Source organism: Aplosporella prunicola, assembly GCF_010093885.1.
Source record: "Aplosporella prunicola CBS 121167 unplaced genomic scaffold K452scaffold_13, whole genome shotgun sequence".
Lineage (NCBI taxonomy): Eukaryota > Fungi > Ascomycota > Dothideomycetes > Botryosphaeriales > Aplosporellaceae > Aplosporella > Aplosporella prunicola.
In genome coordinates, this window is record NW_022983541.1 from 66,291 (window position 1) to 92,198 (window position 25,908).

The window sequence follows — 25,908 nt, forward strand, 5'->3', positions numbered from 1 at the left end:
ATAGCTCAGTGCTTGGAACCAGTAATCCGTATATCCAACGCATAAAAGAATCCAGCAACAGAAGCTGTAATTCGCCATGCTCTGGTTGAGATAACCCTTTTCATCAACATCAAGAGAGATTGTCAGTGCAGAAGTTGTCGCTTCAGCGCAAGCGTTCAGCGACCACACTCGGAACCAAACACGAACAGCACTACCTCAAGCCGCCGCCGCATGCAGCCGAGTCAGTCCTCCAGCAGATCGCCGCCAGCGCATGACATTCTCTCTATTTTTAGCACGCGCCCACGTGTCCACAGGCCGCGTTCGTTGCGCGTGAGCCGTAAACACCACGCACCTCCATCATCATCAACTACACCATATCCCAAGCACCCACACCGCGCATCTCCCTATCACCTCAACCACAAACCAGCCCAAACCCACGTAACCAAAAAAACAAAACAACCAAACAAACAGCACACCAAACCACACCACACTACCAATCGACAATGTGGTTCGAACTGCAGCACAAGTTCCCCGAGCTCCCGCTCTCCGTCCTCATCCTACTGGGCTCGCTGCCTATCCTCCTCCTCCTGGTCCTCCTCTTCCAGACTTATATCTTGTTCCAGCAGTATCGCGTCCTGCAAGCTTTGCAGGCTTCTGTGGTTGTGGGGGGGAGAGAAAGGGAGAAGGTGTTGGTTGGCGAGGGTGGGGATGGGAGGGAGAAGGAGAGACGTGATTAGGTGGTTATGGTGATGTGGTGATGGTGGTGAGTTAGTGGGTTGTGCGGCGTGTAAGGCTGGGCGGGGACTAATGTGCTGTAGGAGAAGGAGCAGGGCGGTCGTGGTGCGCTTTTGTGTGGGTGGGGCGTGGTGGGTGAGGGAAATGGGGTGGCGAGGAGGTTGTGGTACCGTGGCGGGTAGCGAACTAGTTGAAAGCTGGGGTTTTTGTTTTGGTAAACTGTACAGGCTTCTGAAACTGAATGCTAAAAACAGAGGGTGATAAGTGCATTCTGAGAGGTCGATTATCAATGCATAAGATTAACTTTTTCGTTTGACTTTGTGCGGACGAGGTAAAAATAAAGCACGGTAGTGCAATCTGCGGAACGGACCGACCCGGTGATGGTATCTCATAATCTTGCTCTGACGTCAGCGATCGTGTCGTGTCAGTGTGGGTGAAATGGCAGTGTTCATCGCTATCCACCAAAAAAACCCCCTACGAACTATCCCCCTCCCGCTCCTCTTTCCCCAAAAGCCCCTTCTTATCCGCGACCCCAACATCAATTCCAAACCTCCCACCCGGCCACCACCCCAAACTAAACACCATATCCTTATACTGGCCCTTCTCTCTCATCTGCTTCCCACTCATCCACTCCGAGCCCGGCGGGTAGCACTTCTCCAACATATCCGACCCAGCCACCAGACTCGCCACCGCGGCCACGCTGCACGGGTTCTTCGGCAACACGCCCTTCCTGTCCAGCGTCACGTATGTCAGTATCGCGCACACGGTCATCGCCGCCAAAAACCCTTCCAAAACCCTGGTTGAGATGCCGTTTTGCTTCAGCCGCACGCGGTCCGATACCGTTAGTTTTGCGTTGATGGGTGTTTTTGCTTCGGCAACTGCTACCCGCTGCGTATTTATAACCTGTGCGAAAATGCGGCCATACAGCGTGTCGATGGCAGCGCGCAGCTGTGCGTGCGTTGCGTCGTCGTTGGCAAGGAGGTCGGCAGGGCTGACGCTATCAGAGCCGTGGAAGAGGCCAGCGAAGAAGCCGTCGACGACCGTATTGTTGATGCGTGCAGCGCCTTTCACGGTATCCGCCCACACGACCATGAGTTCGTCGGGGATGTTAGCAAAGAACGACAAGTTCCTGTTGAACGAGGCAGTCGTCTCGACAGGCGAGGGGAGCGCGGCAGTCAGGTTGAACGAGAGATCCTTGGCGTTAAGCACGACGTCGACGTCGACCGTTTCGAGGTATGGCGTGCAGAGAAGCGGCGAGAGGTGCGTCGCGTTGCCGTCGCGGACCTGGCCGAAAATGGCAATATTCGTGGGGCACCCGTCGCTCCAGTCGCCGAGGTTCTTGCCGATGGATAGGTCGATCCAGTCGCCGATGTAGTTGTTGCCGTTGTCGCGGATATCTTCGGTGGTGTTGTCGAAGACAGTAATGCTGAGCGAGTCGGTGTCGCAGATCTCTGGTAGAGAGACATTGAAGAACACGTCTTTGATAACCCGGCTTGGGGTTGATAACGACAGGGAATCATATCCGTAGGTAACGTTGGATATCCCGGCCGACGTGCAGTTTGATCGGGCGCGAAACGCTGGAATTCGAGCGGCGATGGAACCATACTTGACAGTCTCAGCGGGGATTTCAGCGGGGAGGGACGGAACCTCCAGGCTGGGAAATGCCAACGTCTTGTACGTGAAAAGGGGCTCATCAAAATCCTCTTTTAGAAGAAGGTTCACCATGTCCCAACCAACAGCGTTAGCGCCGCCACCGTAGCCTCTTATCGGGAACATGTCTTCGAAAGAGCCTGTTTGGGAAAGTTGAACATCGTAAGTCCGCGGGAGCGCTTCAGCGTAAAATAGGCCGCTTGCTGCAATGGTAAGGAGTGGCACGAACAACATTCCCAACGAAGAACTTGCCACTGCAAAGTGCTTCCGCCAAAGAGACCTCCAGATGCAGTGCAAACCAATTTTGCCAAGGTAGTTTTCTCCCAAAGGACCATCGTCGCATCCCCGACGTAAGAGTTGGTAAGGTTGAAAGATCTTGGCCGCAAAGTCCAGACTCCCGAAAAGTAACCCAACGGCAACTAGAATCGTGGTGGGAATCAAGGTGTAGGTATAATGAATATAATCGCTCAAGGAAAGGTCGCATATCCCGTTGTTCTTCTGATTGACCTGATAGAAGATTTCAAGTATGATAAGCAAAGCCAGCGGTACCAGTGTGATAACAAGCTTGGCTGGGAGGTTTACCGCCATTGGACGATACCAGTTGATTTTTCTGGCGCCATCAAATTCTTCTTCGTTCTGCTCAACAGCCTGCTCTCGTACCTTTGCATTATCTTCTGGCGCAAAGATTTTTACGATGCCAAATTGAGACCCGGAGGATTTGTCGGATTCCTCGCTGGTGTATTCTGATCCAGCCAGTCGCCATTCGAGTACTGCGAGACCGGAAGCTCCTGTACCCTCCAGTTTATCCAAAACGGCAGGAGATCGAGCAATAATGGCTGTTGTACCCTCAATTGGTCCGGGGTCCCGTGAAACACTTTCTCCTGGAGCTAAAAATACCATAAATGCTGCCAGTACAATCATGAGAACCAGAAAGCCCTCAATGAGGCCAAAAGATAGCGCCCTGAAAGTGAGACGGTTTTCCATGTGTGTGGTCCATCCTTCAATGGTTTGATTGGCAGGTTCCATGAAGTAAATGTTTGCAAGCTGAGCGGAGAAAGCTTGAAAAAAGGCATCCGTTCCATTGGCTAGAAGAATAGGGTTCGTTGCTAAATCATCCCAGGTTACGCTAGGCATCACGAGGAAGACATAGTCCGCTAGGTACTCGATGGAGTTAAAAGCTGACTTGGCTGATCCTAAGAGCAACCAATTCTCATACAAGGCGTCAAGTAGATCTGCTGGCTTTACTCCGGGCAATTTTGAGGAACCGCTTTTGGATGGTATGCTGATTTTCGGAGTTTCAATGACCGAGGAGTTGGTGTTCAGTACCACTACTCCAGGAGAGATGCCATACTCTGCCCGGCATAGCACTGTTGAAGAGTTGATCATATCGAGAGGAATATCATCGGAGTTGTCTTCCACAGTAGTTGTACCGAAACTCATTGCGACTCGTGTTTGGTTGTCCGAACATTGCATTTCTTCGGCTTCAAAAGTTTTCCACTCTGAGAAGTAGTCGCCTCCGAGAGTGGGCAGCAATTCGAGGTCTCCACATGTCTCGGAATGGAATCTGAACGTGAGCTGGAATGCTGCACCAGTGTTGGTGCCTTCGGCATGCTGTAGATGTAGAATTTCACAGTCGAGATTTGAGTGGAAGACATCGACTTTGCCAATAAGATCCACATTTGTACTTGGTACTAAGAATATAAAATAAGCCAGGGCAAGATCATGAAAAGTCAGATTCGACGGGTTTGTACTTACGTGAGGAAACATTAAAATTCTGATATGCGTATCGTGCCGTCGTTCCAGAAGGGAACGGTAGGCTGAAATTGTTAATCCCGTACAACCTGGAGAAGGCTTGGTGATCAACACCATCGCCATCAAAAGAGGTAGTGTTGCTGCCTCCAAAGGCATTCGTTGCGATGATATTTTCGGTGGGCAATTTGATGGCTGTGTATTGCAAGACAAACAATCCAGTACTTAAGATGGTAATTAATTTCAGCGCAAATCCTCCACCGACAGCTACAGAAACAGGTAAAAGGTCGAGAGATGTCAGGGAGTCGATGAAGGTAGTGATCCCGAGAGGAGAGATAAAGTCCAGTAGCAGGCTCCGACCCACAGGCTGAGGGCTTTGCGTTATCAGCTTCCACGGGGTAAGCTGCTTAGTTCTGTACTCTACTTGGCCCCAAAACGCGGCAACAATGGTGAAGACTTTTGAAGTCAGCTATAATGAAAAGAGGTTGAGAGAGCTGGTTTCCATTACATACCAGCAGTCGGCCCGTACTGCCACAGAAGGTATTTCTTCGGATCTGCGGACGCAAACCCTTGATGCGTGTTCGAATATTGTAACAAAATGGCAAGAACAGCAATAATAACAACGAAAACAATAATAAAGAAAACAAGAACCTTCCGTTGTAGGTAAATAGGCGTCCAAAGCCGGGATCCTTTGCCAGCCATCATTGCGTGGCCCTAAACATGGGTTATCGGATAATTTCGAGAACACTACTTTCGCTTCCCAGGGAAGCCAGCATCCTATAAGGCCGGCCGCAAGTTGGGCTCAAATGACCCTTTCTCGCTGTGGTGCATGCCAAACGGCCCCCACGTCGAGGCTTATCTGCCTAGAAAAGAGGCGCTGTACATATGTGAAACCATGTAAATCGCACGAGGGCGCTTAATAATAGGTCAGGTTGCACCTACAGATAGAAGAGGCGTACGCCATAGTGGCAACCTTCCGCACAGCAATCGACCATTGGTTTGAACGCCATCCTGATAGCGTTGAGATTATTTCTGTAGACGCGCCTTGCGAAGGCTGAAGCGAAAATGCGGGGATGACAGGGATGCAAGCCCAACCAAGCGGTCGCAACGTGGTCAGGCGGGAGCGATGGAGAAAAGATGTACGTAGATCTGACGGTCAGCGTGAAGGTTTGGCAAGGCTGTGCCTGTGTGTAACCACAATGAAATGATGATGATCCAAAAAAAGCAATGAGTCAGCACTGGCCGTGGACATGCAGACTTGCTTTATCTCCGGTGCGAGTCCATATCTTTTCTTTTCTTGTTCATCTTTTTTCTGCTCCGCCAATGGACCACCTTCATGTGCCGTCCCGGGTTAGCACATTTTCAAAAAAACAAAACGCAGAAGACCTCGAACGCGTAGACACGCCAGAAGACAAATAAAAATAAAAAAATAAAAAAAAATATATATATATATATTTAAGGACTCGCATCGACGGGCTAAAGAAATAATTGGAAAAAGTCCAGGCAGAGCCTTCGAAGATATATAATAGATGTCACAGTCGCTGTTCTACTGATTCCGTCAAAAGTCCAGTGCGTGATAACTGTCCCAAGTTCCGTGCTTCAAACAGGCAACTTCGTACTACGCAGCTCGTGCAAAGTCCGCGTCGACCGCAATATCTTCTCAAGAAGCTGTGAGTAACCCCACCCAGCAGCAGCAGCCGCAAGCGCAGACAAGCTAGCTTGGTCCTCTCTACCAGGCCGTCCAGGACCCGTCATGTTCTACGAAGATCAGCAAGACAGCTCTTTTTGGAAACGGTTAGTAACCACTTACTGGCTTCATGTTGATGTCAAAAAGCGCAAAACCAGAGTCAGGCTCAAACCGCCTCACATCAATCCTAATCGGGGCAGTCGTCTTCAACAACCTCGCCACACCCTCACACTCCCTAGCAACACGCGCATACGCCGGATCCGCAGAAGCTTCCTTGTCAGAAATCGCCCTCGAATTCGACGTCACGGCTCGCACGCCGTTGTAAGGCGCCACGCCATCGATGTGGTTGAACCTGGTGACGATGGGCAGCGCCCAATATCCCGGCTTCTCGGCACTGGGCGGCATGACTGTCACAGTGGCTTCTTCACCCGAAAGATACTGTTCCAGCATCACCTGCGGCGATTCCTTCCACAGAGCTTCTACGTGCGCGCGTAAGTCGGTGTTGCTGTGGCAGAGCTTCACGCCGTGGCTGCCCCTTCCTCGGATCGGCTTTGCGACAATCGGCACAGCGAGGTTTTTCTTCTTAAGCAGAGCTTCGAGGTCCTGCCCTTCCCCGATTATGCACGATGTGGGTATCGTGAAATCTCTGCTTCGTCGCAGCAGGCTGTTGACGTAGTTCTTGTCGTCGTAAGCCTCGACTAGCTGGGGCGGCTGGCCTACTACCCGGAGATCATTTTGGTAGCGGTCCAGCGCGCGCGAGATCTGCAATGGGTGTTCCGCGAACAGGATCGTGTTCGCCCAGAGGTGCGTGGCACCTGCTTGTACGGCATTGAGAATGCCCTCTTCGTGGTCGGGGAAGACCCAGCTGCTGTCGTTGCTGGGGTCGGGGGTTGATGGCGTGAGGACTTGTGCCCGCTGCTGTGAGCGCAGCACGAACGCGATGTCGGCACCGGAGTCGCGGTATCCTGTGCATTGATTCAGTATACAATATCTAGAGTCTGGTAAGAGAAAGACGCACCGCCGGGTTTCTTGGGCTTGCGCACCCCATTGATGACGGGTGGTTCGAGCGCTTGGTACAGCACCGCTACACGCGGCTTCCCGGCCGCCGCGGCGCTGCTGAAGAGTCGGCGCTGTAGAAGTCTCAGCCCCATTGCGCTTGTTTGTATAAACAGATGATGGGGGAGAGAAAGTCCGTACCTGCTTGTCTTCTGGTTGTTGAGGTTGAGGTGCGGAACGCTCCGCGGCGACGTCAGTGCTGAGCTCGGACAGCCCCGAGACACGACGGCCTTTCGCGACGCGTCTCGGAGTTGTTCCGTCAACTTCGTCTCGTCAACGCGGGGAAGCTCTTTCAATTCATTAGTGACATCTTCACCATGACTTTCAGGGCCGCGCGAGAAGGGTGAGAATCGTACCTGCGGCTTAACCAAGCAAACGGCGACGTCACGACACAGCAGCTTCGCGAGAAGTCGGCATGCGCGCCGCAACTAACGACATGCCGAATTCCCTAAGTGTGAGGCGGTGGCACTAATGGTCTGCCGAGCGTTTGAGGACGATACAACTCGATGGTTCGAAGCGGTAGAGGCATAACTTGCAAGGTCAAGAGAAGGGCAAGCCTGGAGCTTCTGCTTCCGCAGAACCATACATGAGAGCTGCAGGAGGACGTGCATGAGCGAAACACATTGCCGCATGGGGAAGAACATCACGGGCATTGCAAGCTGGTGTGGCTGGCTAAGTGCATGCGGTCATGACATTGACAGCTTGCTGCGGCTAAAAGAGAAAGTGTGGGCGGAGGAAGCTGTCACGGACTCATTCTGATGACGATAATGATAGTAAAGATATTCCTCGGTTATTTCAGCCGGTTGCTCTCCGTAGTATATTCGCAGAAGCTTGGAAGGCTACAAAATGGAAGCCGCGGCCTGTGCTGCATAGAGAAAAGAGAGGAAAATATAACAAAACAAATAAGAGCAAACTACGAAAATGCTTTTCCGGTCGTCTATTAGACAGGCCCAGCACCCGGATCGCCATCATCTCTCTTGCGGCCACCACGCCAGCTAGCAAAATGAAGCGACCCAAACGAAACTCTTCCAGCATGGCCCCGACGTGGTCGTTGCCTGTGTTCCGACCACTCAAGCCGGGCGTCAAAAAGCCATTCCCGGATAGCACTAGCGTTATACGCCAGTAGCATTGTAACGGAAAGGACGACAACAGTGGTCGGGAGTGCCGCGGCCCAAAAAGTACCCTGGGTTTTGTTCGTGTCTCGGATGTCTGCCGTATTCATGCCCATATAGCTGGTGACGAAGGAGAGAGGCAGAAATATGACGGTGACGAGCGTGAAGATGAAGATTGCTTTGCTGTTGTCTTCTTCGAGGAGCTCGATGCGGTAGCGGGCCTTTTGCTCGATCATGTTTAGCCTTCCCATAAGGTGCATCAACTTCTTTCGTTCGTCTCTGATATCTTTCAATAAAGCGTTCGCAGCCGGCTTTATGAATTCGCGGTACTGTAGGCTTTGGAACGAGGTCGATATACGAAAACTTCGGGGAGATAGGACGGCTTTGAAGTCTGCAGCGAACTCTTCCTGTCCTTGAAGGACTTTCAAACATGCCGAAATCTCTTCTTGCAATGTCTGTACCTCCCCTATCAGGCGTTTCCCGGGAGGTTTGTGGTATGCTTTGTATTGCTGTAGGATATTGATTAGAAAAGCGGTAATATCCTTCATGTGATTCTATCTGACTCACCAATGTTGAAGTGAAACCCTCGTAGAGCTCTCGAACACGCTTTCCCTCGTATAATGGGCTCATATATAGGTTCTTGCACACCACAAGTCCCAAAAAATGAGAACCCACGGCAGCACAATTGACGGTATTTGTTTCTGCATCCGTGCGAATTAAAAGTACTACGTCTTTGAGGGCGTAGGCAATAGACTTTTGGGTTTCGTAGCCAAGGTAGTTTATGCACTCCAGATACTTGTTGATTTTGGTTTCCGCTTCGCTTGACTTGCCTATTGTGACATATGCGAGACGTTGGTTGATCAGTTGCAACGTACGATTTGCCGCCATAAGAAAGACAACTGTTTGTTCGAAAGCATGGGCCAATGAAGCCGGCAGTGCGTGGTCGGGTTTCTGAAGGCCTTCGGTTTTTGTTGAATGAATAACAACTTTTGATATCGCCAGGGCTTTGTCGAAAATCTTACTGATATTCGTCTTGCACAGGTCGAGAAATAGGATACGTATAGCATTCCGTTTTTCCTGGAGACCTTGTCGCGTAGTCCGAACCCAAAACGAAACTGCAGTGGTATCGTAGTGCGAACTTCGATAAGCCCTGAAATGGTTTTCCAGAAGGTGTTCCATAGCTGCGCTGTAAGAGTGGTATTCAATGCCTGAAGCGCAATATCCGCACGACTCGAACGGTTCCCTTGGGTATGGCAGACCTTCACCTGCTAACGCGGTTGCTTGTTTGTGGTGCATTGGACGTATGACCCAAGTTGGACTTTCTCTTTGGTCTTTAGAATCCGTCTGTCCATCGGAGCTGCTAACGTCGTCGATCAAACCGGTCTATAACCTCAATTTAGCATGATTTATATAATAGAGTTGGTGGTCTTACTTTTGTTAGATCAACAAGCGCTCCCCAGACTTTGCTAAGTAGCTGATCCGGATACGATGGTGGTTGTACAAACAATGAAATCAATTTCATTGCCGTTGGAACAAGAAACTCTAGTATCTTGTGCATTTCGTCTCGCTGAATTTTGGCGTAATTGTTCTGATGATTATAATGTGCCTTTGCCGAAGATCGATCAGTGTTTGACACAGGGTCATCATTTGATGTGTCCGTCCGATGGCTTGCAGTGGGTTTTTGTAGGTGCGATGATGTGTAGCCGTTGTGTACCATTAGATCATTTAGTTGTTTGAAAGTCATAGAAGAAGTTTCCTGATAGAATTGAGCATTGTTGTATTCTCCAAGAAAGTCGTAGTAATACGGATCATCGACAAGTTTGTACTTGGGGTTCCGAATCTTGGAATCCAAAGTGGAAAGTATCTGGTGCATCCTCTTTAGATCGCTGTCTTCCTGTTTCGGCTGCAGGTGAGAGCCTTCGGTAGCTGGTCCTCTCAATTTCCATTTTAGAAAGGGAAGTTCCACTTCGTTGTCCTGAGGAACTGGGTGGATATCTTTTAGAACATCTTTGGATAAATCTTCTGTTCGTAAACTTCCATCGGACGGTTTTTCAACATGGTGATCGTGTTGCTCTTTGCGAGGTTGTTTGCTTGGTTCCTGCAAAGAAGATGTTTTGCCACTAGTCCCCGGTTTACTTTTTGCACCATGGTCATGGGCAAAACCCCTAAGTTGGAGCGGAGTATTTGGAACATTTAGAGATAAACGATACATCTCTGGGTTGTAATTTGATGGCACTGAAGAGGTGTTGTTCACGATAAGGCCATCTTTGCTCAAATCAAGAACTCTCTGGCGCCGAATATTGTTTTCAATTCTCAGCAAGCCTCGGTCTAAGCCGTGTACTGTAATCGCCTTATCCCTATTGTCTTGAGCCTTGGAGACATTGACTGTTAGGATTGAGGTTTTTGCAGTTTCCAGGAGACCGAACCAAGTTTGGTCGTCCGAGATTGTCAGATCGCCGGCTGTGATGCAACAGTCGTTATCCACGTTGCAGTTCATATCTTTTAAACATGTTGACGACACAAGGTCTTTGAACAACTAAAGTAATGCTTAGGTTAGATCATTAACTTAACCAAGTATATTTGTAGCAGATCTTTAAGCTTTCGGGTACCTACGGAGAGCGGTACACAGTCTTTTACTGCGAAGAAAAAGAGACGACTGTGTGGATCAACAACTTTCAATACCTCAGGACCACCGGCTATAGTGACTGTCTTCTGGGTAATTGTTGGTGATAGCAAGTCATCGAGTGTAGCGCGGGAATATGAAATGATCGTATCTGCCCAAAATATTAGCGTTTATGGTAATTTTATGGAGTACCACAGCTTTGCCCGTGGGGTTTACCATTTCCTGCAAATAGCATCCAAACCTGGGGTACATATACAAGCTTGTTGGTAGTACTTGATGCGCATTTTCTGAGGCACTGGCTACTGTCACGTGCCTTAGTGCTCTGGTTATCGTAGTATGACTGCAGTAAGGTCCTGAGAGGATAGGGAGGTACTGAGTGTTTCAGCTCGGTTCTGTCATGAATTTCATCTTCCACTGAAAAATAGGAAAACGAAAGCCAAGTTGCTGTATAATCAACCTTGTCCTTTTTTGCAGGGTCTTCGGCATCACCCCGAATAGATGTTGAAAGTAAGTAGTGCCCGTTGGGAGTGCTTCTGAGGAGCTCATCGCGCACATTTGCCATAAGTCGAGTAATTACCAAGCTCATATTCTGGGAGATATGAGGGTCTTCTTCAACCATACGCTACAGGAGAAAATATTAATTATCGATAGTGGTTTTTCACCGAGCAAATAAAGATCACTTACCTGGAATTTAGCGAGGTCCATGAACTGACTTTGAATATGACTTAGGCCTGTCAGCAGCGGATTACTGGCCTTAGAAGTTGTGTGACCTACCGCCAACGAATGAAGCCACTTTCCCCTCCAACAGGCTCACGTGTGCCCTTCAATTCGACAAAGCCGTCATCTTGCTTGTCAGAGTAGGATGTTGCCGCTAGAATGTTCAAATCTTGTGATCGGTGGGAGCTAGCTTTCATTTCAGAACCAGGTCCCTCAAACGTACCTACTGCTAGGTTCGACTGTTTGAATGGTGTGTTGGAATCCTTCAGGCGAAGACTTCGTGGAAAGACAAGGTACCTGTTTCCACGGTACGATCGAGGCCTTTCACCCCTCCGAGTCTGAGCCCTGCTGACACGGAATATATGTTCAGATACTGTATCAGAGTTCGAGTCTCTCCATTCGTCCTCCGAATCCAACAAGGAACGGGATCTTGCTTTTCCGCTGCGAAATCTGTCCTCCCTAGATGGAATTGCAGATTCTGAGTTCCTATTCTCAAATGTAGACCTCCGCGGACCCCGTACGACATGAAACCCCGTAGAACTGCGTCTACGTGGTGAGGAAGTATTTTCAGTATTGTGTCTTACTACCCGTAGGTGATCGTCGTGTTCAGTTGGGTCACGTGGACGTTGAGGAGCGTCGCCTTCGATAGAGGCGCGTCTCTGTGGAGTGGAAATTTCTTCGATAGAAAAAAGACTCTGTGAAGAGGAACTGTTTGCAGTACCGCTCCTCGTCCGTAGAGGATAGTCGTCTTCAATAGAGGCGCGGGTCTGCGGAATAGAAACTTCTTCAATAGAGATGCGTTTCCGCGGCGAGGAACTGTTTTCGATACTGCTCCTCCGTATGGGTAAGGGAGAGTTTTCGACAGAAGTATCACTCTGAGGAGAGGGGTCATCTTTGAAAGAGGTGTGTCTCTGTGGAGTTGATTCGTCTTCGATAGGAGTGTGCCCCCGTGGAGGTGAACCGTCTTCGTCTTCGATATAAGGGCGTCTAGGCATTGCGGATGCAGTGAAAATTTTCGGCGCGGAAGGATATCATCAGAGCGGAGTTGGGCTAAATGCCGACTTCTAGGCTGTCGTGGGAATATATAGGAAGGGTAAATAGGAAGGTCGGCTACACAAGCGGGGTTATGTGCATACAACTCCCGATGTTCTGCATACGCATCAGCACGCCTTTATTGATGGCGCAAAGAACGAGCAAGGGGCTTATGCACTAAAGTGGAGTATTCAGCTGTCGTAGGCTCCTTATGGCTGGAAAAGTCCCCTGTAGCTGAGACCTGCTTCGGCGAGTTAACGTTCCGAGCTCTTCAGCCATGGAAGCCAACCTTCTGGATCGGCAAACCCCCATTGGTTATTCGACCACCCGGTGAACCCACAAATCTAAAAAGAGGTGCTGCACTTTCGTAGATGATGCATGTCAGCCCTCGGGTCATACGTTTACGAGAAGAAGCATTTTACATCACCGTCAGCCTCAGAGCACGTTTTTTTGGTGCAACGTCGCTGTATTCATTCACGCCCGCGACTGTCCCTTCCGCGTGTTACCGGCCACTGTCTTGTAGTTGCCAGCAAGCTCTTTCTGGGTCATATAGGGAAGCAAGGATACGATGTTAAATGCTTGCCCAAGCAAGTGTGGAGACTTCCAAAGCAAGTATAGGCTCTGACGATGTTAACATGGACGGGGAAGCGTAAGTGCTTCAATTCGTGATAGGATATAGTATGCTTGCTTCCTTGACCAATTATGGAAAGATGTCTTGGCAACCAGGAAGACAGTGGTGGCGACAAGGGAAGGGATGAAATTTTCGCTCAGGCAACTAAAGAGGCTTTCTAGGCAAATATAGGCCTTGGTGACACAAGCAGGGGAGGGATACAGGATTCAAACCATGAATAGGAATCAGCCGGGAACAGAAATTAGATGATAGGCGGGAAGTTACGAGTCATTTATAGGTGATAAGCAGAAATACAGTGTACAGACTGGTTTTCGTGGAGTCTGTGTCTCTTAATCGTAAGCGTTTGGACAACCCAAGCCTACGTTGTTTTTCGTGTTCTTGCTCTCACTCTTACTGGATTCTCAGTATACCAGCAACTCCGCCGGATGTACGGTCAGTAGACAGGAAAGCGTAAACAATTGAATAAGCTAAGTGGCGTGCGTAACTGCGTAGAAATTTTGCAGGTAGTGACTCGTCTCCCTTGATGAGAGGTGTGAGGTCGCCCTATCACTAGAAAATACATTCTTGATATATTACTGTTTATATGTTAGTGCTTGACAAGCTACACAACAATCAAACATAAATATTCCGCAGATAACCACGCATTAAAGAAAGCATTTTGCGCTCCCTCAATCTCAAACTCACTATTCTCAGCTGCGTAAGGTGGACAGTCTCGTGCATCGACGCATTGTGTAACGAATCGTCGTGTAGCGTGGCATCGTGTACTACGGCGCTCGTGCGTGCCTCTCTATGTAGCCGAAGAAGCCGTACTCGTAGGTAGCCTAGATGCAACAATGAAAGAAAAGACGTGTGAGTGAGTAGACTGTTAAGTAAACCAGAGTTTTCGGCAGGCTGCGACAAGCGTTGTGATCCCAAAATCTACCATGTGGAGGTGACACAGTTGTTTGCACGTGGACGGAACGGCCAACACCACTTGCAGTCTGCGCTGACCTATATTGTTAGGCCCTAATTCGTCTCACAGCCCCACCCTGAAACCCCTGTGCCCGTTGTCTCTCCATTTGTCCCGCTGAATCTGGTTCAGCACGTCAAACGCGTGTCTCAAGGACGCGTTCCCCGGATAGGTAGCCAGAAGTCCGTGATGACGCGCGAGAGTGAGGGAAGACATCAGCGTGGGGTCGATGGGTACGTGGCGCGGACGCATCCCGTCTCAGTTGTCACGGTCTCGATCAGGGCAGGGTGATTATCGGTCTTTCTTTGTCGATGCCGTTGGTTTGCTCTTCATCGATGTTTGTTGTTGTGTCTCTCGCTTCGCGAAGAAGCAACCACAAGCAGGTGGAAGCCACGACGCCTCATCGCACAAAAGGAAAAAAACCCACCAGGAATCTCACGCCTGAAGACCACAACACACCCGTCGTCATCATCATCAACCCTCTTGCGAGAGTCCCACCAACCGTCGTGTCGTCACACCCAGCCGAAACCAACAAGCTCAGCCATGCGGGGAGCAGTCCGTGCAGGTCCAAGGCAGCAGTCTAGGGACGACGTGGGGGCCAAGTTTCGACTCGTTCTGAGTTTATCTCCGAAGCGTGGAGGGGGAGGCAGCGGAGAGCTTACTGTGCTCGGTAGGTGCTATTGCAGGAACAGCGGGGTGTGACCTATTGAGCGACCCGGAGGTTAGAGGGGTTTCGGACGCTGCCGCATTTGCAGATCGTGTTGGATGGGGTCGCCAATTTCTCAGAGCTGGTGGTGATTGGTAGCGTGTCGCAGGCCGCGAGTCGCGTTACAACTACGAGTCGCTGCTATGAAAGAAGCTTCGACAGCACAGGTACAACCTACGCTTAACCTTACATACCATCGATGCGCCAAAAGTCAAAATCCTCTCGGGCCGGTCCGACGCCTCATTTCAACCTTCTTGTCGCCTGCTCTTCCCCACCAGCCTAAAGCCGACCCCGAGCCCTCGCTGTTTCGCATTGGTTCGTTCGAACATGTCGTCAGCACCGGTCAATCCCGCAACCGGCCCGTCTTCCTCTGCGCGCCGCGACTCCTATACTCCTAGCACTTCTTCCTCTCAGGGCTCCCAGCCCACCAGCACCTCCTCGCCTTCGTCGTCCGAATCGTCATCTGCATCACCTCCGCAGCAGCAACCACTGCCCGTGCGTCCTTCCAAGCCGCCCAAACAGCAGTCCAGGGACCCCTTCGTCTTCGTCAACATCGAGGGCGGCCAGAAGACGCAGTACCCGCCGTGGCGCGACCTGCGCAGCCACGTCCAACTTGCCGTACACGAAAACAAGCGGCGCAAAAGGGATAAGGCGTTGGGGCTGCCGCCGGCTGCCAGGGAAAAGGACAATGACAAAGGTGGTAATGCGAGGGAAGACGAAAGGAGGGAGCAAGAACGACGTCGCGCGAGGCAGCGGGTCGGCCAGCAGCACCACCAGGTGGCCATGCTGCCTCCGCGTGGCGCTACTGTCTGGAGCGTGGGTGCGGGCCGGGCCGACCCGTTCGCTGCCCTGCCGGTCGAGAACTCGGTGTATCTGGACCAGATGATCAAGTACTTCTTCGCCCACTACCCTGGCGCGACGCCGCTGGCCGACGACAACCTCGTCAACAGCGGAAATGAGCGCCTCCGCTCCCGCCTCAACTGGAACAACACGCTGTGGAATCTATTACGACAGGAGGAGACGTCACTGCTGGTGCTGCTGTACGGGATCTCTTTTGTGCGCGACATTGTCTCAAAGACGGAGATCAGCCGCGAGAGCTTGTCGTACATGGGGCGGACGATGGCGGCGGTGCGTGCGAACATGCCACCCGCCGGGGCAGAGGCGAGCCGAGGGCCGGAGAGCATTACCGAGTCCTTTGTTGCTGCTGTAGCGGGATTGGGTGCGGGGACGAGCATTGCGGGCGACTTCTCTGCCTCAAACTCCCACATCAAAGGCATGCACGCTCTGATTGCGGCCCGCGGCGGTATCGATACATTCACCAAGTTCGGCCAACGCACCTTGCTCTGGTGCGAGTTGAACGGTTGTGTCGCGCAGCTCAAGATGCCAATTCTCCGCCCTAAACCCCTCCCCATCAATCTCGGCTTCCCCCTTGGCTTCGAGCGCGCAGTGCAGAAACTCCACGCAGCAACGCTCACGCATCTCCCGTCGCTGGCAGAAACCCCGGTCGGCACGGCCCTATACCGAATCCACATGGTCGGGCTCGCGCTCGCGCCGCCATGGAACACAATCGTCGATCGCGAGGCCATCAGCTGCGTGCTCGACGTCGCAGAGTACGACCTCCTGGGGGAGCTAGTCCGGCTCAACAATTCGAGCGAATGGGCAGCGTACGCGTTCGCGCACTGCGAAGACGAGGCTTCATTCCCAAGCGCAAGCGCCGACACGGCTAGGACGGCGCCCCCCGCCCCCGACCCCGCCGACCTCGTCTACGCCGCCGTGGCGCAGGCCGCACAGCTCTACATCTGGGGCGTTCTCAGCGACGTGCGCATCGACTCGGCCGCGAAAGGGATGTTCACGCGGCAGCTGCGCGCTCTGCTCAGCGTGCCGGACCTGCTGCAGCGGTGGCTGGACGCGGGCGCGGGCCTGCCCGCTCTGGCCTGGATGCTGGGCGTGGGGTGGTCGGTTGCGCGGAAGCATCGGCGCGGCGAGGCGCTCACGGCGTGGTATGAGGCGCTGTTGGGGAGTGTGGCGTCCACTGTCTGGGACATGCTTGGCAGCGTGGACAGGTTGATGGCGGAGTTTCCGTATTCGGACGAGTTCTGGAAAGAGATGTGGAGGCTGGCTAACCGGTGGGGCGCTCTGGATGGTGGTGCTGGTGGGGGTGCTGATGGGGGTGCTGGTGGAGGTGCAGTGTGATGGTGGGTGCTGCTGGTGAAGAAGTCGAAAAGGAAAGAGAAAAAGTGAGGACAATGGGCTGCCTGGCTGGCTGGCCGTCCATGGGCGAGCTCACGCTCTCAGCAACAAGAGCAGCCCGAAATCCGACGACCCGCCGCACCCTCGCGTACAGGCAGCATGCCTGCATCCATCCACCCATCCATGCCCGTATGCAGGTACATAATCCGTACACGACAGCGCAGCACGACACAGCACAGCCACCACCACCACAACTACCACCGCGCAAGCAGGGATCCGCGCCTTCCAGATCATTCCAGAACGTTTCGCGTCGTACGGCGATATGCCCACGCACCGGCATACGTATATGCGGCCCTTGTAGCACAGCAGTATGCAGCACGGCAGGCAGTATGGAGCTGCTGCGCAGCTGCGCCACGGGAAAAAGCAGAAAAGTGGGCGAGCGGTGACGGAACGCGCGAGTGTTGTAGGAACGCCAATACCGCGCACGAGTACGCGTGCGTCTGCTGGAATTGGACATGCCAGCTACATGAAAAGCTCCGCTCGAATCGCCGCCTTGTGAGCGCGCAAAGAGCTAGGCGTAGCCGAACGAGGCGATGGGCTGGAGGTGGGTTGTAGAGGAAGAGAGGGAAGGGGGAGAGGGCGATAGCAGTAAGTGTCCATGTGTTATATATACACTGTGATTTGAGATAGCCTATATACCCCTTCTACGCCGTTCGTATATATATATATAGATACCGTCGCTGCCGCTTTACCTATAGTAGTATATGTATAGACGCGTTGTCTAGCATGCTGGCTGTGGGCTGGTGGTATGTATAGCAGGTTCTATGCACGGCGGAAGCTGCCTACCTCTGCGTGTGGTGGTGTAGGCAGGCGGACGCAGGATATACCGTTCCGCACACAGTAGTATAGACAGCCAGCAACAACAAAGACGAAAGATGCGACGACAACGACCTTGAACAAGGACAAAGCACAAGCAACCAGCGCGCTTGCAAGTGCGCCATGCGTAGTCAACAATGCTGTTGTTAAGCTTCAGTCGACCTGTTGCTGCACAACGCGATGGTCGCGGACGTATATCTGCAGCGCGCTGGCCTGGTTGGAAGCGCACTACACACAGATGCAGAACGACAGAGACAACACAACCATGTCCAACAACGACTCTGCAAACATGTCGAACGACAACCAACAACAGCAGACGACCGAGCAACAACAACAGCCCGAACAACAGCAAGAAGCCGAGATCCGCGGCCTACAAGCCGCCAACCGCGCCCTCGTCGCCGAGAACGTGACCTTCCGCGAGGAGATCTACGGTCTCCTGCACGGCGAGCAGCCAGCAGAGACGGCGAACCGCGCCCTGGAAGCGGAGAACGTGCGCCTCCGCGAGGAAATCCACGAGCTCCTCCTCGACGAGCAGCAGCTGCTCGCCGCCCAGCGCGCCGCATCCGGGCGCCGGATGTAGCGGCTCGAAATACGGAACCGCGCGCTCGAGGACCGGGTCCAGGGCGTGCAGCAGCGGCTGGAGGACGAGCGCACCGGGTTCTGGATTATTGTCCGTGGGCTGGAGCGCAGGAGCCAAGGGCTACAGGACCAGGTAAGACGCCGTGATGAGCGGGACCGCTTGGTTGCTGAGCTGAGGGAGATGATGGCCGTGCTGGTAAGGGCGGAGCAGGCCGAGCAGCAGGCCGGAGGCGTTGAGATGGATGCGGATGCGCCTGGCGAGGCGGGAGAGGCACCGGCGGAGCGCGAGGGGGATGGTCCGGTTGGTGGTGCTGCCAACGATTTGGAGCTAGACGAGCACGAGGCGGCGGCAATTGCGCAGGCGTTGGAGACGGTGGCGACCATGTTTGGGAACCATAATCGCCTTCGCTGATTTCGTCGCCGGTGATGCCTTCGCCAACTTCATGTCGTGTAGCCTCTGTCTCGTCTTTCTGTACTGATCAAAGACGCCGACTTGTGGCCTCCGCTCTTCGCTCTCCGCAAAGGACGGCCGACCACGAGTCTTTCCCTTTTCCCTTTCTCTTTCGCTGAGCAAACTCGCAGACTCCTTGCGAGGACCAGCCAGGCTACTGTACCTATGCAGTCGTGGCCGAGAGCGGGAGACTGCGCCAGCTATAGAATAGTTAGTTTCTACTAAATGCTAGTGTTAGCAACCAATTTGTGCAATGGGTGGAGTGTGCAGTTTGAAATGTTCTGAGTGATTTAGATATTATGCCGTTTTCATGTGACGATTCAACGTGTAAGCTGTGCCCTTTTCGCTGACCTAGGTACGTCTGTCCTGCCAGCACTCAGGCACTATGTACGGGCGTAAAGCGCGAAACCGCACGATATCAGTGCCCGACGATAGTACCTAGCGATCCGTCGATAGTGGAGAGAGATGATATTGCCTGACGACAGTGGAGAGAGTTTTCGAGCTCGGCCGAAGCCGTCCTTGCAGAAGGATGCTGCAGGCTAGGCAGCAGTGCATATGTACGTCGGCGGGCGCGGGCGCGTGCAGTCTAGAATGCCGGGCAGTCAGTTAGTCGCGTAGTTAGCGGCAAAATGGGCCCGGTTGGCGGCTGTTTGTCTGATCTGATGGTTTGAGCCGCATCTGCTGGGGTGGGGTCGTGTAGGTGGATGGGAGGAGGGCGGGTAAATGGTTGATGGGTGGTTGATGGATGAGAGGTGGGTGGTGGGTGGCTGAAGAGAGGGAGATTTGAGGATATGGGAGATGCATTGGGGATGGAGAGTGAGGGAAAAATGTGTCTGTCTGTCGCGCACCACCCCTCATCAACCTCAGTCCTCAACGAAGCATCCACCCCATCCACCGTCCCTGCGCCGCAGCCTTACGCACCCGGCACGACGCACAGGCACAGGCACAGGCACAACGACAAGCATCACCACCCGCAAGCACCCACGAACCAGCACCAACTACCTACCAGTCAAGACAGCACGCTCTCCTCCCGACAGAGCCTCACCCGTCACCACCCAACCCAGTTAGTCACCACGAAAACCAATCCAATATCCCGCCTCTCGCAAACCCTACCCTACCCACATGTACAATAGCCGTACCAAGGCACCATCGCCGGGCCATCTTACGACTTGACTTCCGTCCGCTAGGCTGTCCGGTGCCGCCTAAAAATAGGCTCTACCTCGGCGCACAACCCCGGACGTGCGTGCGTGCCGGGTGCAAGGTGCAAGGTGCGCGGAATAAGCTTGTTACTTGTTGCTTGCTTAAGCACCAGTCAGTACGGTACGGTACACACGTGTGCGCTGCGCGGGCGTACGTGCAACGGCCTCGATGGCGGGTGCGCCGCCTGCGAGTGCGCCGCTGCCGCCGCCGGCTCAATTCTCAATTGATCCTCCCCATTAATCCCACCCAGACCTCCACGCCTCAGCACACCGTCAGCTTACCTGCCCTGCGGCCTGGCGGCGCGGCCCCGGGCGCACAGGCTCGCATGGGGACCGGCGCCGCTGCTGAGTCACGGCCTTGTCGTGCGATTACCTAGGTGGGTTTTGGGTTCTCGTACCCGCTTGCTGAAGATTTTGCGCTCGCCGTTCGGTACCTAGAGTGAACGGAGGCGCGAGTTGCGAGAGAGGAGACGTCTAGATGGTCCCGGACCTGGGCCCGGACCTGGACCTGCGCCATAGGTAGGAGTACGGAGCAGGCGTGCAGGTACGATAGGTATCGATTCGATTTCGTCACGCCGGCATGTGACACACGGCGTGCGGGCTGTCCCTGCGCGCTGCTGATGCTGATCGGGGATACGCGATGGAGTGGCTGGACCGGGTGGAGCAGCCGCAGCCGCAGCCGCACGCTCGCAGTGGCAGGCTCGCTCCAGCTCCAGCACATCACGTCGTTCGTGGCGGAAGCGTGCATTGATATAAAAAGGGCAGCCGCACCAGCACCAGCAGCAGTAGTAGCACGTTTGCGCCATACCTACCCGCCCACGACCACGACAAGGAAAAACCCGTACCCACGTCCTGTACCTACCTACCTACGCACGCTACGCTCACGACCCACGCCCGAACAACCAAACATGTACATCACAACCGTCATCATGAGCGTGTTCGCGCTGCTCTCGTCCAGCACCAGCACGAACGGCAACACCAACACGAACGGGACGCTCGCCTCGTCATCAGACAGCGCCAACACGCAGACATTCCTCCTCGACAACTTCGTGCTGCACGACCCTAGCGGCGAGCCAGGCAACTACATCCGCACGCTGAACTTTGACGTCAGCGCCGCGGACAGCGCCGACAAGGACGACGACGACAAGGCAAGCAACGACGACGCGAGCGACGCAAAGAACCACGCGCTCGTGCACTGCGCTGCCAGCTGGGATTATCGCATGGATGGGTACCCGAGGGGCTACGTACGTGTTTCCTCAGCCTTGTGCGCGGAATAAGACTTGTGAAGGAAAAGAGGAGAAGGAAAGGATTTCTGGTGCTGATGCTAACCTTGGTGATGTTGTGGATAGGTCCCCTGCAATTCGTCCGAGTGGAACTGGTACGTCTCCTCATGGAAGGAATCGGCGTTCGAGCTCGAGGTGCTGCGCATCTGGGATCCGGAGAACGAGTACGTACATCTATGCCCCCGCCTACCTACCCTATACCCCCCCGCCCTTGGCTGCACAGCCTGTCACACAGCATATTCTTGCAGCGCGCCCAGCTGCACGCATTCCGTTCTTTTTTCGCACGCACGCACGCTAACGCCACACCCCTAAAAATAGACTCCGCGAGTACCACCACCGCTTCGCGCACGTCCGGCTCAGCCAGGACGACGCGGAATGCACGTATGGTGGGTCGGGCGCGTCGAGCTGTGATTGGGGCGCGCTGAACGCGACGGTTTATAATGAGACTGTGAATGCGCTTGTTTAGGGTTGAGGAAATGGGGTGTCTGTTTTAACAAAAGGTGGGGTGTTTTGTGTTGGCTTTGGGTTGGGGTTGGGGCGCTATGGATGGTTGCATGAGTTATGACGGCTACGGATTACTACTACGGGCTACTATGTTTGATGATGGGCTGGGCTGGGTTGGGTTGGTGGTTTTGTTTCTTTTGCATGCATGTAGATATGCTTCTAGACGGCTGGTGTGGTGTGTGTATATACAGACATAGCTAGCTAGCTAATGCGCGGATAAACTTACCATACATACCTATCTTGCTGTCGCAAGCAAGCGATCGTTCCATTGCTGCCTTGCTGGTGCTCTCCCGGCAAACACCTCTCTCCACACCCTCATCAGCATCCTCCATCCCAACCCTACAGAAAACCCAGACCACCACCCACACAACCCACCCACTACCCCATCGGGGCAGTGCAGTGCAGCCCGTGCAGCCCAGCCCGTGCACCCAGCCGCAAACAAAAGCCCACACGTCACGCTCCCCCACAAATTCCCGTATTCCGTAACCCGCTACAGTATCCAGCCAGCCTGCCGGGCAGCATCACCATCACCACGCTGGGTAGGTACCTACTCCATCTCCTCTTATCTCAGCCGTTGCCGTTCGTGGTGTCACTACAATACGATCTATGGGTAGGAGTCCCTAGCCAGAGGGGTTTGACGGCGCGACGCGGAGCGAGGAGCGAGGAGCGAGGAGCAAGGAGGGAGGTCATCGCCGTCTGTCGCGTGCGTGCGCGTCGGCCCGCGACTCGAGGAACGAACGAGCCCAGGAACGTCCGTCAACGCCATCAACGCCACCAACGCCACCAACGCGGCTGCTGGAGCTAGCTGTCGGAGCTGGAGGCTGGAGGCTGGAGGCTGGGTGGCGCCGTGAACGGACGAGCGGGCGTTCTTGTCACGGCGATGGCGTTCCGGGTGGTCGGGCGTACGGAGTACGGATTATGTAGAGTACTTTTCTTTACGGACGCTTGGACAGCAGGACGGTGGGCGGGAAGAGCAAAGCTTGAAAGCGAAAGCCGGAAGCCAAAAGCGGGAGGCGGGAGTGCGCGACTGGTCAGGGCGTTGGACGGTGCCTTGGACGCACGGACGGACGGACGCTGCCTCCACCACTTGAATCAAAGAACTGACTGTAACTAGGTAGCCAAACGCAACCTCATGTCTTCATACGCACTACTCATGAGTATACCCCATTACACCAGCAAGAAGCCGTATTGACAGTACCTATTGGAAGTCCTCTCCCCACACGTCACGGCCCGAGACAGCGACCCGGTCCTGGAAGCGCGTCGCGTCATGACGTGTTACAACTCAGCACAGCTATCTGCTCGTAGTATTACTTACGGCTTATAGAAGTCCTGGAAGATGGTAAACCTTCTTTTTATGTCTATTTCATTTCCTACCTTACTGATGTTTTCATGTCTCTAAATTTCAAATTATCTCTCCCACGCCGTCGGTGCTTCTTCTGATCCCAGAAACGCCAACAGCTGAATCGCCGCAATGCCATACAAAGCCGTAATATTCGTCGAAACCCACGGCGCCTCCTCTGCCGGCTCGAGCACCAAATGGCGCGGTATGATCTCACTCCTCCACGGCCCAGGCCCATACCCATCACTGCAGAAAAACTCCTCCCAAGCACGCTTTGCCAGACCTGCATCGTCCAGCCTTTTTGCCGCATACGCCGTAAGCCGCGAATGCCCCTGCCGCAGCTGCAACGTCCCAAATCGTGCATCAAACCGCTGGATCTGCTCTTTTGTCGCAGCGCCAAAGTACCGACAGTACTCCAGCCAGGCCCGCTCGAACCTTGTCGGCGTGTCAGTGCCAAAGCTCTCGAGCAGCTCGGCGCAGAGCTCAACGAGGCCGAACATGGCCGACAGATGCGAGACCTGGACTACGCCGTTATTAGCTGGGTCCTGCGGCGGCGGCGAAAGACGTCCGGTGCGCACATTGTACACCGCTTTCCCGGTGACGAAGCCGTTCCTCAGCGCCCCGATCCCGGCCATCGTCGACAACAGTTTGTGCTTCGCCTGCTCCCAGCCCAGTACCCGTCGCTCCCAGGCGATGAACCAGGAGGCAGCGAGGGCGGACCAATCGGTACCGAGGGCGATGGCGACGTCGTCGGGATCCGTGAGATCTTTCCTGCCGTGCCTCTCGACCTTGCGATACGGATCCAAGACCACAAAGCTCTTCTCCGCGTCCAGCGTCTCCAGCATCAACTCCCCCGTCCGCTCGTCCCCGCCCGAGAGGTAGTAAAACGCGCGCCTGTACAGCGCGTTCGATACGCGCACCTGCTTGCAGCTGTCGCTCCAGTGCTGGACGCCGTGGCGGGTGCCGAGGCCCTTCAGCGCACCTAAGTGGTAGACGTCCACTTCAGCAGTGTGTCGGGTCAGCGCTTCGGCGACGCGGTAGACATCCGCCCGCCCGCTGCGCAGGAAGTACAGCCATAACCAGAGGTCGGGCGAGAGCTCCGAGTTGTCCCATGCGTACCCGCCTACGTCGTACCGCCAGCTGTGCCGTGCATCGTCGTAGGTGTGCTGCACGTCGCCGTGGTCCCAGAAACCGTACCAACGCCGGGAGGCTATTTGAGAGTTGTAGAACTGGAAGAGGAAGGAAAGGTTGCTGTCGAGTTGCGCTTCTGTTGGTGTAGGCGGTGTGGATGGCGATGGCGTCCAGTACGTTCCTAAGGCTTCGGTTTGGCGTATGGCCTCCCGCTCAGCGATGAGCACAGGTGGGTTCTGCACGTATGCCGTCAGATGCGCGAAATCCTCAGGGCTCGGTGTATGCTCGACTGCGAACAGAAAGAACTCGTTCGTGCGAGCAATACCAAATGACGTGCCCAGCCCTGGCTCCCAGTCCTCGTAAGTCATCTTCATGGCATCAAGCTGATCGTTATAAGTCTCCTGGCCCAGCCCATCATGGTACTGTCGCAGATCCATCGGCTCCGCCTCCGGACTATACAGCCACGCCGTCACCTGCCCGACCTTCTGCCCTGCATTCCGCACGTCCACCCGCGTGAAATACCGCTCCCAGAAGTGTCGCTGCCCCAGCACCAACCCCCCTCGCGAAGCACCACCAAGATAAACGACCCCACTCGCGCGATTCCCACCGGGGATATTAACCCAGGCACGCCCCTCGCCCGTCCGCTTCCGCACCGTATACCCATCTGGCGAACTTTGCGACAGCGTATAATCATTCCACACCGGAACCCACTTCAGCCGCGCCACGAACTCCGGCTCCCAGGCCCACAGCGCAGGCGCCGGCTTCCCCGCCCTTTGCGCGCGCCGCACGCCCTCGCCCGGATCCTTCCACAGGCCCGTGAGCCCCTGCGGGCTCTCGGCGAGGACGCCGCCGCCCGCGCTCGAGAACCGCACATGTCGGTCATACGCTGCTTCGTCATTCAGGGGCACGTCGAAGCGCACGCCCAGGCCGCGGATGAAGGCGCGGGTGGCGTCGCCGTCGAAGACGATGCTGTGCGCGATGCGGATGTGGTGCGAGTTTGCGTGGAGGTAGAGGCGCAGCGTGAAGGGCAGCCAGGGGGCGAGGGGAGCTGCGTTTTCGGTGGTAGGGAGTTCATGGTGTTTGCCTCTCAGGGCGACGACAGCGCGGACGGGCCCGGCCTGCTCGACCACGGCGTCGTGGACTTCGCCGCGGAACTCGTGGATGTGCGGGCGCGGGCCTGGCGCTGTTTCGTCTTGCAGCGAGGTCTGCGACAGGAGGACTAGGCGCCCGTTTTCGGCTACGGTTTTGCCTGCCGCTGTGCTGCTGATACGCTGGATGATGCTCGCGCCGGCCTTAGGTATAACAACGCTGATTTTGCCCGTGCTGACACTGATAGCTTCGTCGCTCGAGCTGACGACGATGGAGGGTTCGTCTCTCGACCTCGCGGCTGTGTCTGGTTCCGGGGGCTTGTTCTCTGCATAGATGCAAAAGCCGTCTCCCGCGCTCTTCTCCAGCGCAGGCACGGCATGGGCGGTCCACTTGAGCGAGCCATCGGGCCAGCACGCCGTCGGCCACGACTGCAGCGGAATGGAAATGGCAGTGCCGCCGTTGCTTGCGCATGTAAACGCCGTGAGGCCGAAGTGGTGCTTGCCGCGTGCCCAGGGGACGCCGAAGGTGGCGCCGTGGGTGGCGGGGGAGGTGGTGGGGAGGGGGACTATGCTGACGGCGTCGGCAGCAGTGCGAGCGTTTGGCATGTTAGGCTGCTTGAACACGCTAGTCTGGTGTTAGCA

General features: G+C 54.5%; 8 protein-coding genes across 8 annotated transcripts; 4 read left to right on the forward strand and 4 right to left on the reverse strand.

Annotated features, from left to right (window-relative positions):
- The first annotated feature begins 80 nt into the window (after positions 1 to 80).
- K452DRAFT_30271 (uncharacterized protein) lies at positions 81 to 842 on the forward strand. The gene is made up of 3 exons (XM_033542625.1): positions 81 to 560; positions 666 to 742; positions 798 to 842. Exons 1-2 carry the CDS (start codon positions 211 to 213, stop codon positions 727 to 729), a joined length of 414 nt encoding a protein of 137 aa, XP_033397275.1. The 5' UTR covers positions 81 to 210; the 3' UTR covers positions 730 to 742; positions 798 to 842.
- Positions 843 to 1,112: 270 nt separating this feature from the next.
- Positions 1,113 to 5,079, reverse strand: K452DRAFT_333269 (uncharacterized protein). Its single transcript, XM_033545170.1, has 3 exons — positions 4,626 to 5,079; positions 4,120 to 4,569; positions 1,113 to 4,055 (listed from the first exon to the last, which is right to left on the reverse strand). The coding sequence occupies exons 1-3, from the start codon at positions 4,816 to 4,818 to the stop codon at positions 1,189 to 1,191; spliced, it is 3,510 nt and encodes a 1,169-aa protein (XP_033397276.1). The 5' UTR covers positions 4,819 to 5,079; the 3' UTR covers positions 1,113 to 1,188.
- A 633-nt stretch (positions 5,080 to 5,712) lies between these two features.
- On the reverse strand, positions 5,713 to 6,951 carry K452DRAFT_228308 (uncharacterized protein; the record flags this gene model as incomplete). The annotated part of the gene is made up of 3 exons (XM_033536952.1): positions 5,713 to 5,871; positions 5,924 to 6,765; positions 6,819 to 6,951. 3 exons carry the CDS (start codon positions 6,949 to 6,951, stop codon positions 5,713 to 5,715), a joined length of 1,134 nt encoding a protein of 377 aa, XP_033397277.1.
- Positions 6,952 to 7,692: 741 nt separating this feature from the next.
- K452DRAFT_287526 (uncharacterized protein) lies at positions 7,693 to 8,632 on the reverse strand. The gene is made up of 2 exons (XM_033540495.1): positions 8,536 to 8,632; positions 7,693 to 8,477 (listed from the first exon to the last, which is right to left on the reverse strand). The coding sequence occupies exons 1-2, from the start codon at positions 8,596 to 8,598 to the stop codon at positions 7,797 to 7,799; spliced, it is 744 nt and encodes a 247-aa protein (XP_033397278.1). The 5' UTR covers positions 8,599 to 8,632; the 3' UTR covers positions 7,693 to 7,796.
- Positions 8,633 to 14,953: 6,321 nt separating this feature from the next.
- On the forward strand, positions 14,954 to 16,819 carry K452DRAFT_298274 (uncharacterized protein; the record flags this gene model as incomplete). Its single annotated transcript, XM_033542106.1, has 1 exon — positions 14,954 to 16,819. The coding sequence occupies one exon, from the start codon at positions 14,954 to 14,956 to the stop codon at positions 16,817 to 16,819; it is 1,866 nt and encodes a 621-aa protein (XP_033397279.1).
- A 1,138-nt stretch (positions 16,820 to 17,957) lies between these two features.
- On the forward strand, positions 17,958 to 18,683 carry K452DRAFT_298275 (uncharacterized protein; the record flags this gene model as incomplete). Its single annotated transcript, XM_033542107.1, has 2 exons — positions 17,958 to 18,182; positions 18,273 to 18,683. The coding sequence occupies 2 exons, from the start codon at positions 17,958 to 17,960 to the stop codon at positions 18,681 to 18,683; spliced, it is 636 nt and encodes a 211-aa protein (XP_033397280.1).
- A 1,515-nt stretch (positions 18,684 to 20,198) lies between these two features.
- On the forward strand, positions 20,199 to 21,501 carry K452DRAFT_30324 (uncharacterized protein). The gene has a single exon (XM_033542701.1). It carries the CDS (start codon positions 20,542 to 20,544, stop codon positions 21,196 to 21,198), a length of 657 nt encoding a protein of 218 aa, XP_033397281.1. The 5' UTR covers positions 20,199 to 20,541; the 3' UTR covers positions 21,199 to 21,501.
- Positions 21,502 to 23,115: 1,614 nt separating this feature from the next.
- K452DRAFT_271171 (uncharacterized protein) lies at positions 23,116 to 25,872 on the reverse strand (the record flags this gene model as incomplete). Its single annotated transcript, XM_033539019.1, has 1 exon — positions 23,116 to 25,872. One exon carries the CDS (start codon positions 25,870 to 25,872, stop codon positions 23,116 to 23,118), a length of 2,757 nt encoding a protein of 918 aa, XP_033397282.1.
- Positions 25,873 to 25,908: the final 36 nt, after the last annotated feature.

What these genes read in the sequence shown, in the direction of transcription:
- K452DRAFT_30271 (XM_033542625.1), top strand. Translation starts at nt 211, where the DNA reads ATGCAGCCGAGTCAGTCCTCCAGCAGATCGCCGCCAGCGCATGACATT. An exon ending in TGGGCTCGCTGCCTATCCTC is followed by an intron (nt 561 to 665) that starts CTCCTCCTGGTC and finishes GAAAGGGAGAAG; the next exon opens with GTGTTGGTTGGCGAGGGTGG.
- K452DRAFT_333269 (XM_033545170.1), bottom strand. Translation starts at nt 4,818, where the DNA reads ATGATGGCTGGCAAAGGATCCCGGCTTTGGACGCCTATTTACCTACAA. An exon ending in GCAGTACGGGCCGACTGCTG is followed by an intron (nt 4,570 to 4,625) that starts GTATGTAATGGA and finishes TGACTTCAAAAG; the next exon opens with TCTTCACCATTGTTGCCGCG. An exon ending in GAATTTTAATGTTTCCTCAC is followed by an intron (nt 4,056 to 4,119) that starts GTAAGTACAAAC and finishes TTATATTCTTAG; the next exon opens with TACCAAGTACAAATGTGGAT.
- K452DRAFT_287526 (XM_033540495.1), bottom strand. Translation starts at nt 8,598, where the DNA reads ATGAGCCCATTATACGAGGGAAAGCGTGTTCGAGAGCTCTACGAGGGT. An exon ending in AGGGTTTCACTTCAACATTG is followed by an intron (nt 8,478 to 8,535) that starts GTGAGTCAGATA and finishes AATATCCTACAG; the next exon opens with CAATACAAAGCATACCACAA.
- K452DRAFT_30324 (XM_033542701.1), top strand. Translation starts at nt 20,542, where the DNA reads ATGCTGATCGGGGATACGCGATGGAGTGGCTGGACCGGGTGGAGCAGC.